Source organism: Arctopsyche grandis, chromosome 13, assembly GCF_051622035.1.
Source record: "Arctopsyche grandis isolate Sample6627 chromosome 13, ASM5162203v2, whole genome shotgun sequence".
In the NCBI taxonomy this organism is placed as follows: Eukaryota; Metazoa; Arthropoda; class Insecta; order Trichoptera; family Hydropsychidae; genus Arctopsyche; species Arctopsyche grandis.
In genome coordinates, this window is record NC_135367.1 from 28,055,124 (window position 1) to 28,068,511 (window position 13,388).

At 31.5% G+C, this 13,388-nt stretch overlaps 2 protein-coding genes and 1 pseudogene across 4 annotated transcripts in view; all 3 read right to left on the bottom strand.

Annotated features, from left to right (window-relative positions):
- Window positions 1-2,487, bottom strand: part of LOC143920917 (UDP-glucosyltransferase 2-like) — a 3,907-nt gene extending 1,420 nt beyond the window's left edge. The window contains exons 1-3 of one of the 3 annotated variants that reach the window (XM_077443951.1): window positions 2,281-2,476; window positions 1,397-2,187; window positions 343-1,000 (exon numbers count right to left, since the gene is read on the bottom strand). In XM_077443951.1, coding sequence (XP_077300077.1) covers window positions 938-1,000; window positions 1,397-2,107 — 774 coding nt within the window. In that variant the 5' untranslated portion in view covers window positions 2,108-2,187; window positions 2,281-2,476 and the 3' untranslated portion in view covers window positions 343-937. Of the gene's footprint in view, window positions 1-342; window positions 1,001-1,396 lie in introns of those variants that run through there. The other 2 variants (XM_077443949.1, XM_077443950.1) reach the window with 2 other exon arrangements.
- A 1,956-nt stretch (window positions 2,488-4,443) lies between these two features.
- Window positions 4,444-5,019, bottom strand: LOC143921699 (uncharacterized; annotated as a pseudogene).
- A 990-nt stretch (window positions 5,020-6,009) lies between these two features.
- LOC143921700 (UDP-glucosyltransferase 2-like) lies at window positions 6,010-6,953 on the bottom strand. Its single transcript, XM_077445050.1, has 2 exons — window positions 6,123-6,953; window positions 6,010-6,030 (listed from the first exon to the last, which is right to left on the bottom strand). Exons 1-2 carry the CDS (start codon window positions 6,951-6,953, stop codon window positions 6,010-6,012), a joined length of 852 nt encoding a protein of 283 aa, XP_077301176.1.
- Window positions 6,954-13,388: the final 6,435 nt, after the last annotated feature.

Genomic DNA, 13,388 nt, shown 5'->3' on the forward strand with positions numbered 1-13,388 from the left:
CATGTGAAATTTCGAATGAAAGATTTTGGCTGATTCAAAACTCAGAATCGATCCCTGATCACGTTTCCGAGATTTAGAAGAAATGTGTATGTGTATGTAAGAACATAACAAGAACATTTTTTGAACACCTTAGTCCTATAGAACTGAAACTTGATACCTGCCTATATATGTAGGTGTCCTCTTTTTTGATATTTAGATTAAATTATCTCCCAAACCGCTCAATCGTTCAGAATGATTTTTTTATACATGTAATAGAAATTGAAATTTTATGAATTAATTTTTTTACCTCAGCCGGAAGTAGTAATTTTACTGTAGAGAATTGAGGTTTTTTTATGTTTTTTTCAGAAACCTTTCGGTGTGTTAAAATAAAATTTCATATTTAGAGTTTAAGCTTAATACAAAGTTACATATAAAATTTGATGAATACCCATGAACCGAAAGTGGCAGTTTACTCTTTTTCGATTTTTCTTCTACTAATTTTTTAAATATTTTAAATATGTATGTATGCTCTTTACGAGAAAGTTCAAGTAAAATCTATAATCTAATATTAGTAAATTTATACAATAACTACCAGTGCGAAGTATGTATGTACATGTTCATGAAAGGAATAATAAGTTAACATTCATAACAAGTTCATATATGTATGTTTAGTCGGCGTAAAAACTGAATGATTGCGAAATTATATCGAAGAACATATGTTTTATTAATGAGTAAAATAAAATATAGCCTAACCTAACCTAACCTAAAATTTTAAGTAATTTGGATATACGTACGTTGCATTATTGTTAATTATTATCAATTTCGTATCAATTCAACAATAAATTAGTTATTTGAAAACAACCAGTTATATTCTTGAGCATTAAATTCATTGGAAGAACAACGTGAAACTTTGGTCAGCTATCAAACCACATAAATTTCATTCATTTTCACATATTTACTAGTCCACAGCAGCAAGTGTATGCATTTGCGCGTCAGTATATACTTTCTCTGGTAAAAGTATCTGCAAAATCCCAAGCTTTAGTTAAAAATCTAGGCTTTTGTACACACTTATAAGTCAGTGTATACTAATTTGAGATTTGACGCTATTACTGTGAGATATACGAAGTTCATAGTAATAGAGCGTATATCTAATTGGTTCGCAAATTTAGTAAAAGTTTTGAATCGGAAAACCAAAATAAAACCGTACAATATAATACCTGAATTCTCAACAATAATATTGGAAAGGATTCAATAGCAAGATTCTATTTATACACAATCGTTTTCACTGAATCGTGGAACCTAATATTTTAATAACATGATAATAATTCTTTGTTGTGACAGCAACAATGCTTTCAACTAACCAATTATTAATATTCATATAAATTGAATGTAATATAAACAAATAAAAGCAACTTACAGACGGAAGAGGCATTGTAGGTCTAATATGCAAGCTTCCCATATAAACGATCCCAGGAACAGTAGGTCTAATTTCTCCGAAAATTGGATGCACATTTAAAAACAACATATCGACATCTTTTTGGATTTCATCTACGGATCTTATATTTTCACCGAAAACTTTTTTCATCCTTTCGTCTAGCAATGGGACCATTTTGAAATAGTACAAGTATCTGTATACGATATCTAAATATGACAAATGTAACCTCTGCCAAAAGTTTAAATCATCCATATACGGAGACATCATATCAATATACAACACCGGATTTGAAGGATTTCCGAGTGCGTCAAAATCTTGCAAGGTTCCCGTTAAAGATGATATCAGGATCAAGCTGCAGTTGAAATGATCCTTGATTGGGTTCACATGAGGAGCTACACTTTCGAAGAAACACAAGTCGAACCTTTCTGATGGATCGTTCAGCAACTTTTGCATCTTTGGAGTCTTCATCTGCATCTCTACTATGGAACACATCAGTGTGTAGTATTTTTCCATGATATTTGTAGGTGATGTGGCTTCTTCAGTTAATTTGACGAAGTTGAACTGCTGCTTCCAAAATTTGTATGAAATTTGTTGTACGTCTATTTGGTTTAGAGTTGGTATTTTTTCTTTGTATACTATTGGGTTGGGTGTCATCGTGACGACGTGGTGTCCTCGTTTTGCCAAATTCTCCATTAAAGCACTGAAAACTATCTGATGGCTTATAGATGGGGTGGGAAATATCCCAAGTATTCTGCTGGATCCATTCACAGATCCTACAACACAACACGCGAGAAATATGAATCGAAAATTGACCATTCCGAATCTTAATCAGTTAGATACTAACGTTTGATTAACGTTTTATTTACCTATATATGTATGTCTGTTTTTTTATCTACGTTATATCTATACGTTTTATCAATGATATGGGTGCAAGGTTGGATTTTTTAGTGACCCTAGTGAGTTTTTTCATTAAATCGACACTGCTGTACACAGCCTACAACACAACACGCGAGAAATATGAATCGAAAATTGACCATTCCGAATCTTAATCAGTTAGATACTAACGTTCGAGTAACATTTTATCACGGGAAGCAGACACTTTATAAATTGAATTGTACTACATGTCTGATATGGGTTCAAGGTTGGATCTGTTAGTGACCCAAGACATTTTTTGTCATTAAATCGCCGATGCTGTACATAATAGCCTCATAATAAAAATTTAAAAATATTTTGTAACATGTTAAATGGCACATGACAATTTTTAATTAAAAATGTATTACATAAAATCAATATGAATATAAACCAAACTTTTATCTGAGTGAGCATTGCAAAGTAGTGAATAATATTTTTAAGTAAATATATGTACATACATAAATACATATGTATATACACATATGCATATGAATTTAAGCTTTTAATAAAATTTGGGAAACGTGTGATGATAAAAAGACGGTATACGTTAAATATTATGCACTAGTGTTTTGCCCGTTGGTTTCAACGGGTGGTTCCGGAAAGGAATTGATACACGAATTAAAATAAAGTTATATGTTATCTAATATATAATTTCGAAAGAGACTTTATACATACATATATGTAAGTATGTAAGTATCTTTGGTTGGGAACTTCGTAAACAAAACAATATTTCTACGACGACAATTCAATTGGTTGAATATTATATTTTTTTCGATTCAAATAAATTTAATAAAAAAACAAACGAATATTTTCTATGAGATTCGCCATGTTTACTCTGTTTATATTACAAATACTGAGCGAAGCCTGGTAAAACAACTAGTAAAATAAAGTGTGCGCATTATACGCTCACCAATCCAACCCGTTCATCCGTTCAAAATAATGAATGAAAGTGTGTGTGTGTCTTCGTGGATGTGAGTATGTGCGTACGCTTTCGTGCAATGCATCTGACACTGACTACACCCGTCGCTCGGAACTCAATATCACGAGCACATGTCAGACGCACGACATTCCCCACTTCCTCGCCTCCTCGCGTCTCCTCGACACGACTGATCGACGTGTCCGCCACATATCTACATACATACATACATACATACATACATACACCGCGACCGTTTTTATATACATATAATATATATTATTTTTTTAAATGAAACTGCAGAAAGTATCACGAAACATTGCAACGCTGAAACATTACATGACACTGAAGAGAATTACCTCACAGTCCTGACCAGTTTCTTACCTTAACGTACGGAAGTTTCACTTTGTATGTAGTGTGAATTTTACAGTCAAATCAGCTGTATTTTATTCAGAGACATTACGCATGCATTAAGATGCAAAATTAATTTCGATTTACCTTAGAGGTTATAAATATTTTATTAAAATCTTAAAACAGAATATTAAATTAAATTTCATTAAAAATATATCTATAGCGTATTTTGAATAATAAAAAAGTCCTTCATAAAAGAGATACCAAAAAACATTCTTTGGGGTATTTTGGAGATTTTTTGAACACCGTTAGTCCTATCGAACTGAAACTTAGTATCGGTTACTGAAATTCTTACCGATATGACGTAATTTTTTTTTAAATTTTTAAATTGACCGGAAATGGTACCTCTCCTTATAGGTATCCTCTTTTTTTTAAGTTTTTGAATTCAATTATCAACCAAACCGCTAACTGAATCGGACTGAAATTTTTTAAATGTAATATAAATAATAATTATTATACATAACTCTATGTTTTTTAAATATTTTTATCTGAACCGGAAGTAGTACTTTTACTCTAGAGAATCAAGGTTTTTATGTTTTTCTAAAAAACCTTTTGGTTTATTGAACTGAAATTTCATATCTAGAAGTTTAAGCTTAATACCAAGTTATTTATAAAATTTGGTAAGCATCCGTCAACCGGAAGTGGCAGTTTACTCTTGCTCAATTTTTCTTCCACTATTTTTTCATTAAATTTTATAAACCGAAAGTGGGATTTTTTCCTCAAAAATGTTGTCGCCACTACTCTGTCCACACCCCTTAACGTATCAAGCTGAACATTTATATTTGTATCTTCACCGAATATATTTTATATTTTCACCGAAAACTCTTTTCGTGTTTGCATCTAATAGTGGAACATATTTGAAATAGTACGAATATCTATACATTATATGTAAGTATGTCAAATAAAGCCTTTGCCAGAAATTCAAGCCATCCGAATACGTAGACATCAAATCAGGATATAGAATCGGATGTGAAGGATTTCCGAGTGAATCGAAATCTTGTAGAGCAGCAGACAAGGACGATATCAGGATTAAACTGCAGTTGAAACGATCTCTGATTGGAATTACGTGAGGAGGCATGCTTTCTAGGAAACACAAGTCAAATCTTTCCGATGATCGGTCAACAACTTTCGCATGCCTGGAGTTTTCATCTGCTTTTCCACTATTGAACACATCACTGTGAAATATTTTTCAGTGATCTTTGTATATGTTGGAGCTTCTTTGATGATTTTAACAAAGCTGAAGTTTTCATTCCATTCTGCGTAATAAAGTTCTCCTACGTCTATTTTGGTTAGATTTGGGATATTTTCTTTATAGATTTGGGGATCCGTGGTCATTGTAACAACGTGGTGTCCTCGTTTAGCCAAATTTTCCATTAAAGCACTGAATTCTATTTGGTGGCTTATCAAAGGTGTGGGGATAAGCCACACTTAAGCATTAAGTTTTTTCTGAATCATCAATTTATTTTACCAATATAAGTATATAAGAGGCAACAGATCCATATGTAAAAAGTTGGGATATTAAGAATTAATGCAAAAATTTAATAATGCTGGATAAAAAATAACGTAATAACCGTTTGGATATTTACAAAAAGTTAAACTTTCAACACAAATCATTCTTCTTGATATTTTAACATTGTATGACAGGAAAAATACCTGGAATGTATTCAAATATGATGTTGTTATAAATTTTGAAATTAATGATGGGGAAAATACAATTAAAAACGTATTGTGTCGTATTATGGTGTCGAGAAATCTTTGCAATGACGTTTTACAGATAAATTGATGCAGAAATTAGTATTTACATATGAAGATATACATACATATATATAACAAAAAAAAAAAAAAATGCTTATACTAATCTGCGACGTTAGAAATAATATCTTTCATAGTGGAAATAATCAAATAAGGTAAAAAAAAAAATACATGTCTGGATGTGTATGTTTTGTAATTTACTATACTGGCGATATTTCAAGCTGTTTTTGTATTTATGTATCATATAAATAAAAATATATTTCGTAATTAAAATTGAATACTTTTATATGCGTAATGTCATATTTTCTCTTGAAAACTAGACAAACGATTTAGTCGAAACTTTTTTATTTCCCTATTTCTGAGATAAAATTATTATATCATGGGTCTCAACCAAGGGAAAACTATTAATTATGGGGTTAAGCTATTTTTGTAATTTATTAAATTTGAATATCATGTATTTTGTATCCTGCTCGTACACACGCAAGTAAAACCATGTACGAGCAGGATGCAAGCTGTGTGCAAGCAGTAATAAGGCCATGGGACTTGAGATAACACATTATGAATGTTGGAAATGAATGATCCTCTTTCTAATCACTTCAAGTGATCAAATGACGTTTAAGCTTATCTGAGTTGATTCAAGATTGACATAAGTCAAAATCGCTAATGGAACATAAAACGTTTAAATATACATAGATATTTAAAATGGAAAAAACTTACCGATGGAAGAGATTTGTTGGGTTTGATGTGCAAGCCACCTATGTAAATTATAGCAGGAACTATTGGTCTGATATGATCGAAGTACAAGTGCACGTTCAAAAATAACATATCGGCATCGCTTCCGATTTCATTGATCGATCTGCTATTATCTCCGAAGTATTTGGTGGCAGCATCATCAATCAGAGGTAAGAATATGTATTTGTACATTGATTTGTACACAACATATTCAAGAACAACATAGAACTTCTGCCACAAGTTCAGATCACCATGGTAAGGTGGCATCAATCCCGGGTACAGAATGGGATTAGAAGGGTTTCCGAAAATTTCAAAGTGCTGCAGGTCTCCAGAATAGGACGATATGAGGATCAAACTGCAGTTGAATACGTCTTTAATTGGGTACATGTTAGCAGTCATGGCTTCGATGAAGCAAAGGTCGAATTTTTCATTTGGGTCATGTAGCAAACGCTTCATATCAGGACTGTTTAGTTGCAAGTTTGTTATTTGCAAAAGCGCGTCGTATAGGTTGTAAGTTAAATCAATGGGTGATGTACTTTCTTCTTTTATTTTGGTAAAGTTCATAATTCTTTGCCATATTGGGTAGGATATGTTGTGTACGTTTATCTGGGTAAAGTTTGGGATGCTTTCTGCTAGGTCGTAGGAGTCGGTGGTCATAGTGACTACATGGTGTCCTCTTTGGGCCAGGTTCACCATCAAACATTCAAACACTTTTTGGTGACTTATTGCAGGTACTGGAAAAACTCCCAGTATTCTAGCACTGTTCGTTGTTACTATAGCGTAGCACACGGTTACTAAGATACTGAACTGCTTCATGTTTTTGTATATGAAAATCACTCAAAAAGTAATTGCTCTTTCAGAACGTCAAAACACTAATTTGATCACTTAATTTGCAATTCTATATACACTGTGATGTCATAAGCATAATATTGTTATAAGTTTACTGCATATTCAATATAATTTTCATAGAAATGTGACATTTTAAGTCGTATCACGACATAGGGTCCAATTATATAAGATCCAACGACAAACGTTCCACGAAAGAAGATCCACCTAATAGAATGTCCACCTGGATCACTTATCAGGTCGACATTCTATCGGGTGGATCTTTTTTCGTGGAACCTTTGTCGTTGGATCTTATATCATTGGACCTTATGTCGTGGAACCATTTTCAGTGTATTTATACATACATAAAAGTGATAAGATTGGTTGACGGACTATTCACCGAGTGGACACTTGGCCGACGGACACTAGGCTGATGGACACTTGGCCGAACGGGCATTAGACCGACGGATATTTGACCGAATGAAATTTTAAATTGCTTAAGTTTATCAGCAATATCATACCTTGAAGTGGTTTCTGAATAGTGTATGAATCTATTTTTAATTAGTTTTAAACGATTTCAACACATAATTATTTTTTTTAATCGTTTTATATACATATGTAAGAAAATATGCGCTTTTTTCAAAATTTATTGAAATATAGAATTGTTTAAATATAATATTTGTATTTAGTAAATACTAGACGATAAAAACGATACTCATTAAGGCATTTAATTGGCACCTAAAAAAGGTATGTGTGCGTGTCATAATTGAATTTTGTTGTTTTTTTTAGTTTTATATCCTTTTTTAATCTATCCCTCATTTATTTTACATATCCATTTAGTCAAAAATCCGCGCACGATAAGGCTGTAGTAAAATTTTTACTCCAACTTTTCTTTTACTGTATAATAAAGACGTTTTACTGTATAATGGTTTGGGTTGCTGATCTATATTCTTCTGTATATAGAATGTTATATTCGTAAATAATTGAGTCGTTATATTAAAAAGTGGCGGAAGTCCAATTTTCAAATCCAAAAACACTGTTTCTGTTTGACGTAATTCGCAAATTGTTCTCAGTTATTTTAATTCGATATGTCCAGTATCTCGGAAACGCAAAATATACGTATTACAGGCCACCAGTATTTTTAAATATTGTTAAACGTAAATTATTATAGTTTATATTTTCCGAAATATGTATTGAAATGAGAAAATGTAGACTTATGCCACATTCAAATATACTGACTCAATTATAAAAATAATATGTATTTTCAAGAAAGGAAATGAAAATTTGATGAAATTCTAATATTTTTCAATTATTTTTAAGCCGTGTAGTATTTGCTTTGTACGACTGGCTTAAAATGTACAAATCAAATCTCTTCATTAATATCATATTTAATAAAACGTAAAGTAACTTTTCAATTTTTGATTGGATTATCGAGTAAACAGAATTGCAAACCTCTAAATCAACCATTAGTCTAAGCAACCCATACATATAACCAATATTGAATAAACTTCATGTAAGAAATTAGTTAGCAGACCATTGCATCATCTTGTATGTATAAACATATATATGTTTTTCAGTTTTTTTTTTTCAAAAATTAGAGAGGATTTCGGCCGAAACTTTTTATTTTCCCTTAAAAATTCTAATTTAATGGGTCTTGGTCTTAGGGAAAACTCATTTATATGATTTAATTACCTTGTAATTTCCGATTTATATATATATATATATATATATATATATATATATATATATATATATATATATATATATATATATATATATATATATATATATATATATATATATATATATATATATATGTATATATGTATATATCTATATATATATATATATATATATATATATATATATATATATATATATATATATATATATATATATTATATATATATATATATATATATATATATATATATATATATATATATATATATATATATATACATATATATATCCTGCGTTTGTATCCCTCTCAAACACATTCAAGTAATACTATGTGTGAGAAAGACGCAAGTTGGCGTGTGTGCAAGCAGAATGCAGGGTAGAGACCTACCAGCATTAACAAAATAAGCATTAATTTAAGCATCAGCTTAAGGAATTGAGATTAAGAATTATGTAAACTTGGTCATAGGTACTGATATATAAACTTATACGAGTAGATGTGAGATTGACATAAGTTGGTTGGGTAATTTTTAAAATCACTTTTGGAGCATAAAACGTTTGAATATGCATATTAACAAAGAACAAACTTACCAATGGAAGAGATTTGTTGGGTTTGATGTGCAAGCCACCCATGTAAATGATAGCAGGAACTATTGGTCTGATATGATCGAAGTACAGGTGCACGTTCAAAAATAACATATCGGCATCGCTTTCAATTTCATTGATTAATCTGCTATTATTTCCGAAGTATTTGCTGGCAGCATCCTCAGGATCGGAGGTAAGAATATGTGGTTGTATAATAATTTGTACCCAACATATTGGAGAACAACAAAAAACCTCTGCCACAAGTTCAGATCACCATGGTAAGGTGGCATCAATCCCGGGTACAAAATAGGATCAGAAGGGTTCCCGAACATTTCAAAGTGCTGCAGGTCTCCAGAAAAAGACGATATGAGGATCAAGCTGCAGTTAAAGATGTCTTTGATTGGATACATGCCGGGAGCCATGGCTTCGATGAAGCATAGGTCGAATTTTTCATTTGGGTCATGCAACAAACGCTTCATCTCAGGACTGTTCAGTTGCAAGTTTGTTATTTTCAAAAGCGTGTCGTACAGGTTAAAAATTAAATGAATGGGAAATAGGTTTTTCTGTTTAATTTTGACGAAGTTCATAGAGCTGCCCCATACTCGGTATGACATGTCGTGTACGTTTATCTGGGTCAAGTTTGTGATGTCTTCTGTCAGTTCGTAGGAGTTGGTGGTCATGACGACTACATGGTGTCCCCTTTGAGCTAAGTTCACCATTAAACATTCAAACACTTTTTGGTGACTTATTGAAGGCACTGAAAAAACTCCTAATATTCGAGCACTGTTCGTTTTAACTATGAAGTAGTACACGATTAATAAGATACTGATCTGCTTCATCTTTTATATATGGAAATCACTCATAAAATAAGTAATTGTTCTTCCAGAGCGTGAAAGCACTATTTTGCACTTCTAGATAATTGTGATGTCATAAGCATATTACACTGTTCGACACGAAAAATGGTTCATAGACGAGATATGACTTTTCTTATAGATAAATAAATATTGGAATATATAGTCGGGTATTTTATCTTTCATTTTTAGTACTTTTCAGCTTTCATTTATCTCTAAGTAGTCGTCCAGTTCAAATCAAAAGTCAAAAGTACGTATTTTCACTTGGGATTTTTTCCCACTGTTAATACGATTTTATATTGAGTATTTTCTATTAAAACATGTTTATTGGAATAGTGTTTTGGCCACACTATTTTTTTTTCGTTTAAAACGGTTAAAAGATTTTGAGACGTTGACCGAACAACACCAAGATATAGAAAAATTGCGTGGTTTAAAATCACATACATTTATCTCCGAATCTAGAGCCAATCAACATTTTTTATTTCCAGATTCGTGTTCACTAGGTATAGATCTATAAGAAAAGTCATAACTCGTCTCTGAACCAAAAAAAAATCGTCATTTGTCGAACAGTGTTATTAGTGTGTAATATAATGCGTTTTCAATATCACGATTGATTTCTTGGAAGCGCTACATTTTTAGTGTACATACATATGTATTTATTTGACTCTAAAATAAAATAAACCATGTTTTAAGTCGAAGAAAGTCGTTCTTAGGACCTTAGAACTAACCATTATTTACACACATATTATACACACATTGTAAATAAATCATCCTTTCAGCTTCGGTCTCTCCGATTTTAATCTATAAAATATGACTTTTTTTAACTCTCGACCATTTTCCAGGTTAGTTGAAAAGCAAAAGCAAAACGGTTAGTATCTTATTTATAATAACAACAAAGTACTGCTAATTAAATACAGCATTTTTAACAAAGCAAGCTTGAAACATTTACTTACTGATGGTAGAGCTTTGTTGGGCAAAATATGCATACTGCCCATGAAAATAATTCCAGGAACGACAGGTCTGATTTCACCCAAAAGTGGTTGTATGTTCAGGAATAACATGTCGGCATCATTTTCAATTTCATTGATTGGTCTGACGTTCGTTCCGAATATATTTCTCGCATATTCTTCATATACGGGAAGAAGCTTCCAATAGTACAGATATCTATAAGTGAGATCGTGGATGATACAGTCAAGTCTCTGCCAGAAATCCAGGTCTCCCAAGTACGGAGAGATAATATCCGGGTAAAGAATTGGATTAGTGGGATTCCCAAGTGCGTCAAAGTTTTGAAGAGTTCCAGACATGGACGAAATGAGGATCATATTACAGCCAAAGCGGTCCTTGAACGGAAAAGATAATGGAACCAGGGCTTCGAAGAAGCACAGGTCAAACTTTTCATTTGAATTATTCAGCAAATTTTGCATCTCAGGTGTGTTGAATTGTATGTTGGCTATGTGCAACATCAATGAGTAGAACTTAATGACCAAAGTCATTGGTCCAGGATTTTCCTCTCTCATTTTAACGAAGTTGAAGAATTTGTTCCATTCTGTATAGGATATTTCATGCACGTCTATTTGTGATAAGTTTGGTATGGTTTCTTTGACTGGATCTGGAGTCATCGTTACGATTTCGTGTCCTCTCTTCGCCAAATCAATCATCAGTGCTCTGAAAACCACCTGATGACTTATAGAAGGTGTTGGGAAAATTCCGAGGATTCTGGCTCCATTTGAAATCCCCAAAACACAACACAAGAGTAATAAAAAACGACACTGAACCATTTCGAGATGGAATTCAAGTGACCGACACGAATAAACTGAAGTTTCATCGAGTTAGTAAATGATTTTATAACTGGATAAGTTTCAATAATTATATGATATTAATTTTCAAGGCTTTGCTGAATCATTAAGTCGATATTATTGTCATGTATTTATATAATAATTAGATTTTATATACATATACATACATACATACATACAAACAAACCAAAGTTGGACACTGACGAACGGATTTGTCTATCGTAGCTGATTTTCAAATTTAGCCAACAAATATGGAATCATTGGAGAGCCATTTTAATCATTGGAGAGCCTATTTGATAAAGTCACTGTATTTCAATGAGACTTTTTGACTCTGATTTTAGTTAGAATTATTGTTCTCATTACAAAATTACGTAGTTTATTGTTCAAATATGATTTGAAAAGTAACATCAAATCCGTATTTCTAAGAAGAGATACAGTCAAAATCAAAAGCAAACTATTAATTATTAGAATCATACCTATACATACATATATTATGTACAGTGCAATGTCAATAAAAAAAAATTCGAGGACATACAGTATTGTACATTCGTTTTAATCTAGCTTGTATTTATTATGCAATGATTATAGAGCTTTGAAATTAAAATAAACAAAAACACACGTTAGGATTTGAACTGTGCTTAAAACATAAATTATGTATTATGTTGCGTGTTTCATCTCATTATATGTACATATATGTAATGGTATAGATTCATAATAATCACTTTGCATTCGTATAACAGACAATCATGTAACCAGGAAAGGACCGGTTAACCAGTATATGTACATATTATGATGTGAAAAACGGTCACTTAATGGTACCGCAATCATTTTAATGCCATTGTTGTTCACTGCCTTGAATGTGTTAAAATAGCATTATTTGTATAATACGAGTGTATATGTATGCATGTAAAAAAAGCGTTTCATTTATCGAATATTCTAGCTGTATTTTTTTTTTGACTCACAAAGGTTTTTTTCCCTCTCATAACATTTTGCGATAAATGAGGTACATGGATGGGAAATATCCTGTTTGTCACGTTGAGTGCAAAAATTTGCTTGAAACACGATTTTCCCTATTCAAAGAGAGAGATACGTATTTTATCTGATTTTCAATTGGATCTTGTGTGTAAGAAAAAAAAAGAAAAATATATACGAATGGAAGTATATACATATGTATATATGTATGTATTTCTTTCATTTTATTCGATTTCATGCGCGCGCGTCAAGAAATGTTTTGAAAAACAAATATATACATATATACATATGTATGAGACTTATTTTTTAAATCAAATTAACGACATTTGAATTTTGTTTTTCCTATTTATGATTTTTTAGTTACGAGATTATCCGTTTTATATAAATCATTTATTTTATTTGTCGATAAGATTACTTCCACATACAAACATACGTACATACATATGTACAAATATTAACATATGTTTTTTTTTTACATTCAAACCAATGAAATAAATTCAGTTTCAAAGGATAAAGATATCAAAATTTTTACATTTACAAAT

Bases quoted from the DNA above. Each gene is read 5' to 3' on its own strand.
- LOC143921700 (XM_077445050.1), bottom strand. From the start codon at position 6,953: ATGAAGCAGTTCAGTATCTTAGTAACCGTGTGCTACGCTATAGTAACA. The intron at 6,031-6,122 runs GTAAGTTTTTTC...GAATCAACTCAG, and splicing joins CCAACAAATCTCTTCCATCG to ATAAGCTTAAACGTCATTTG.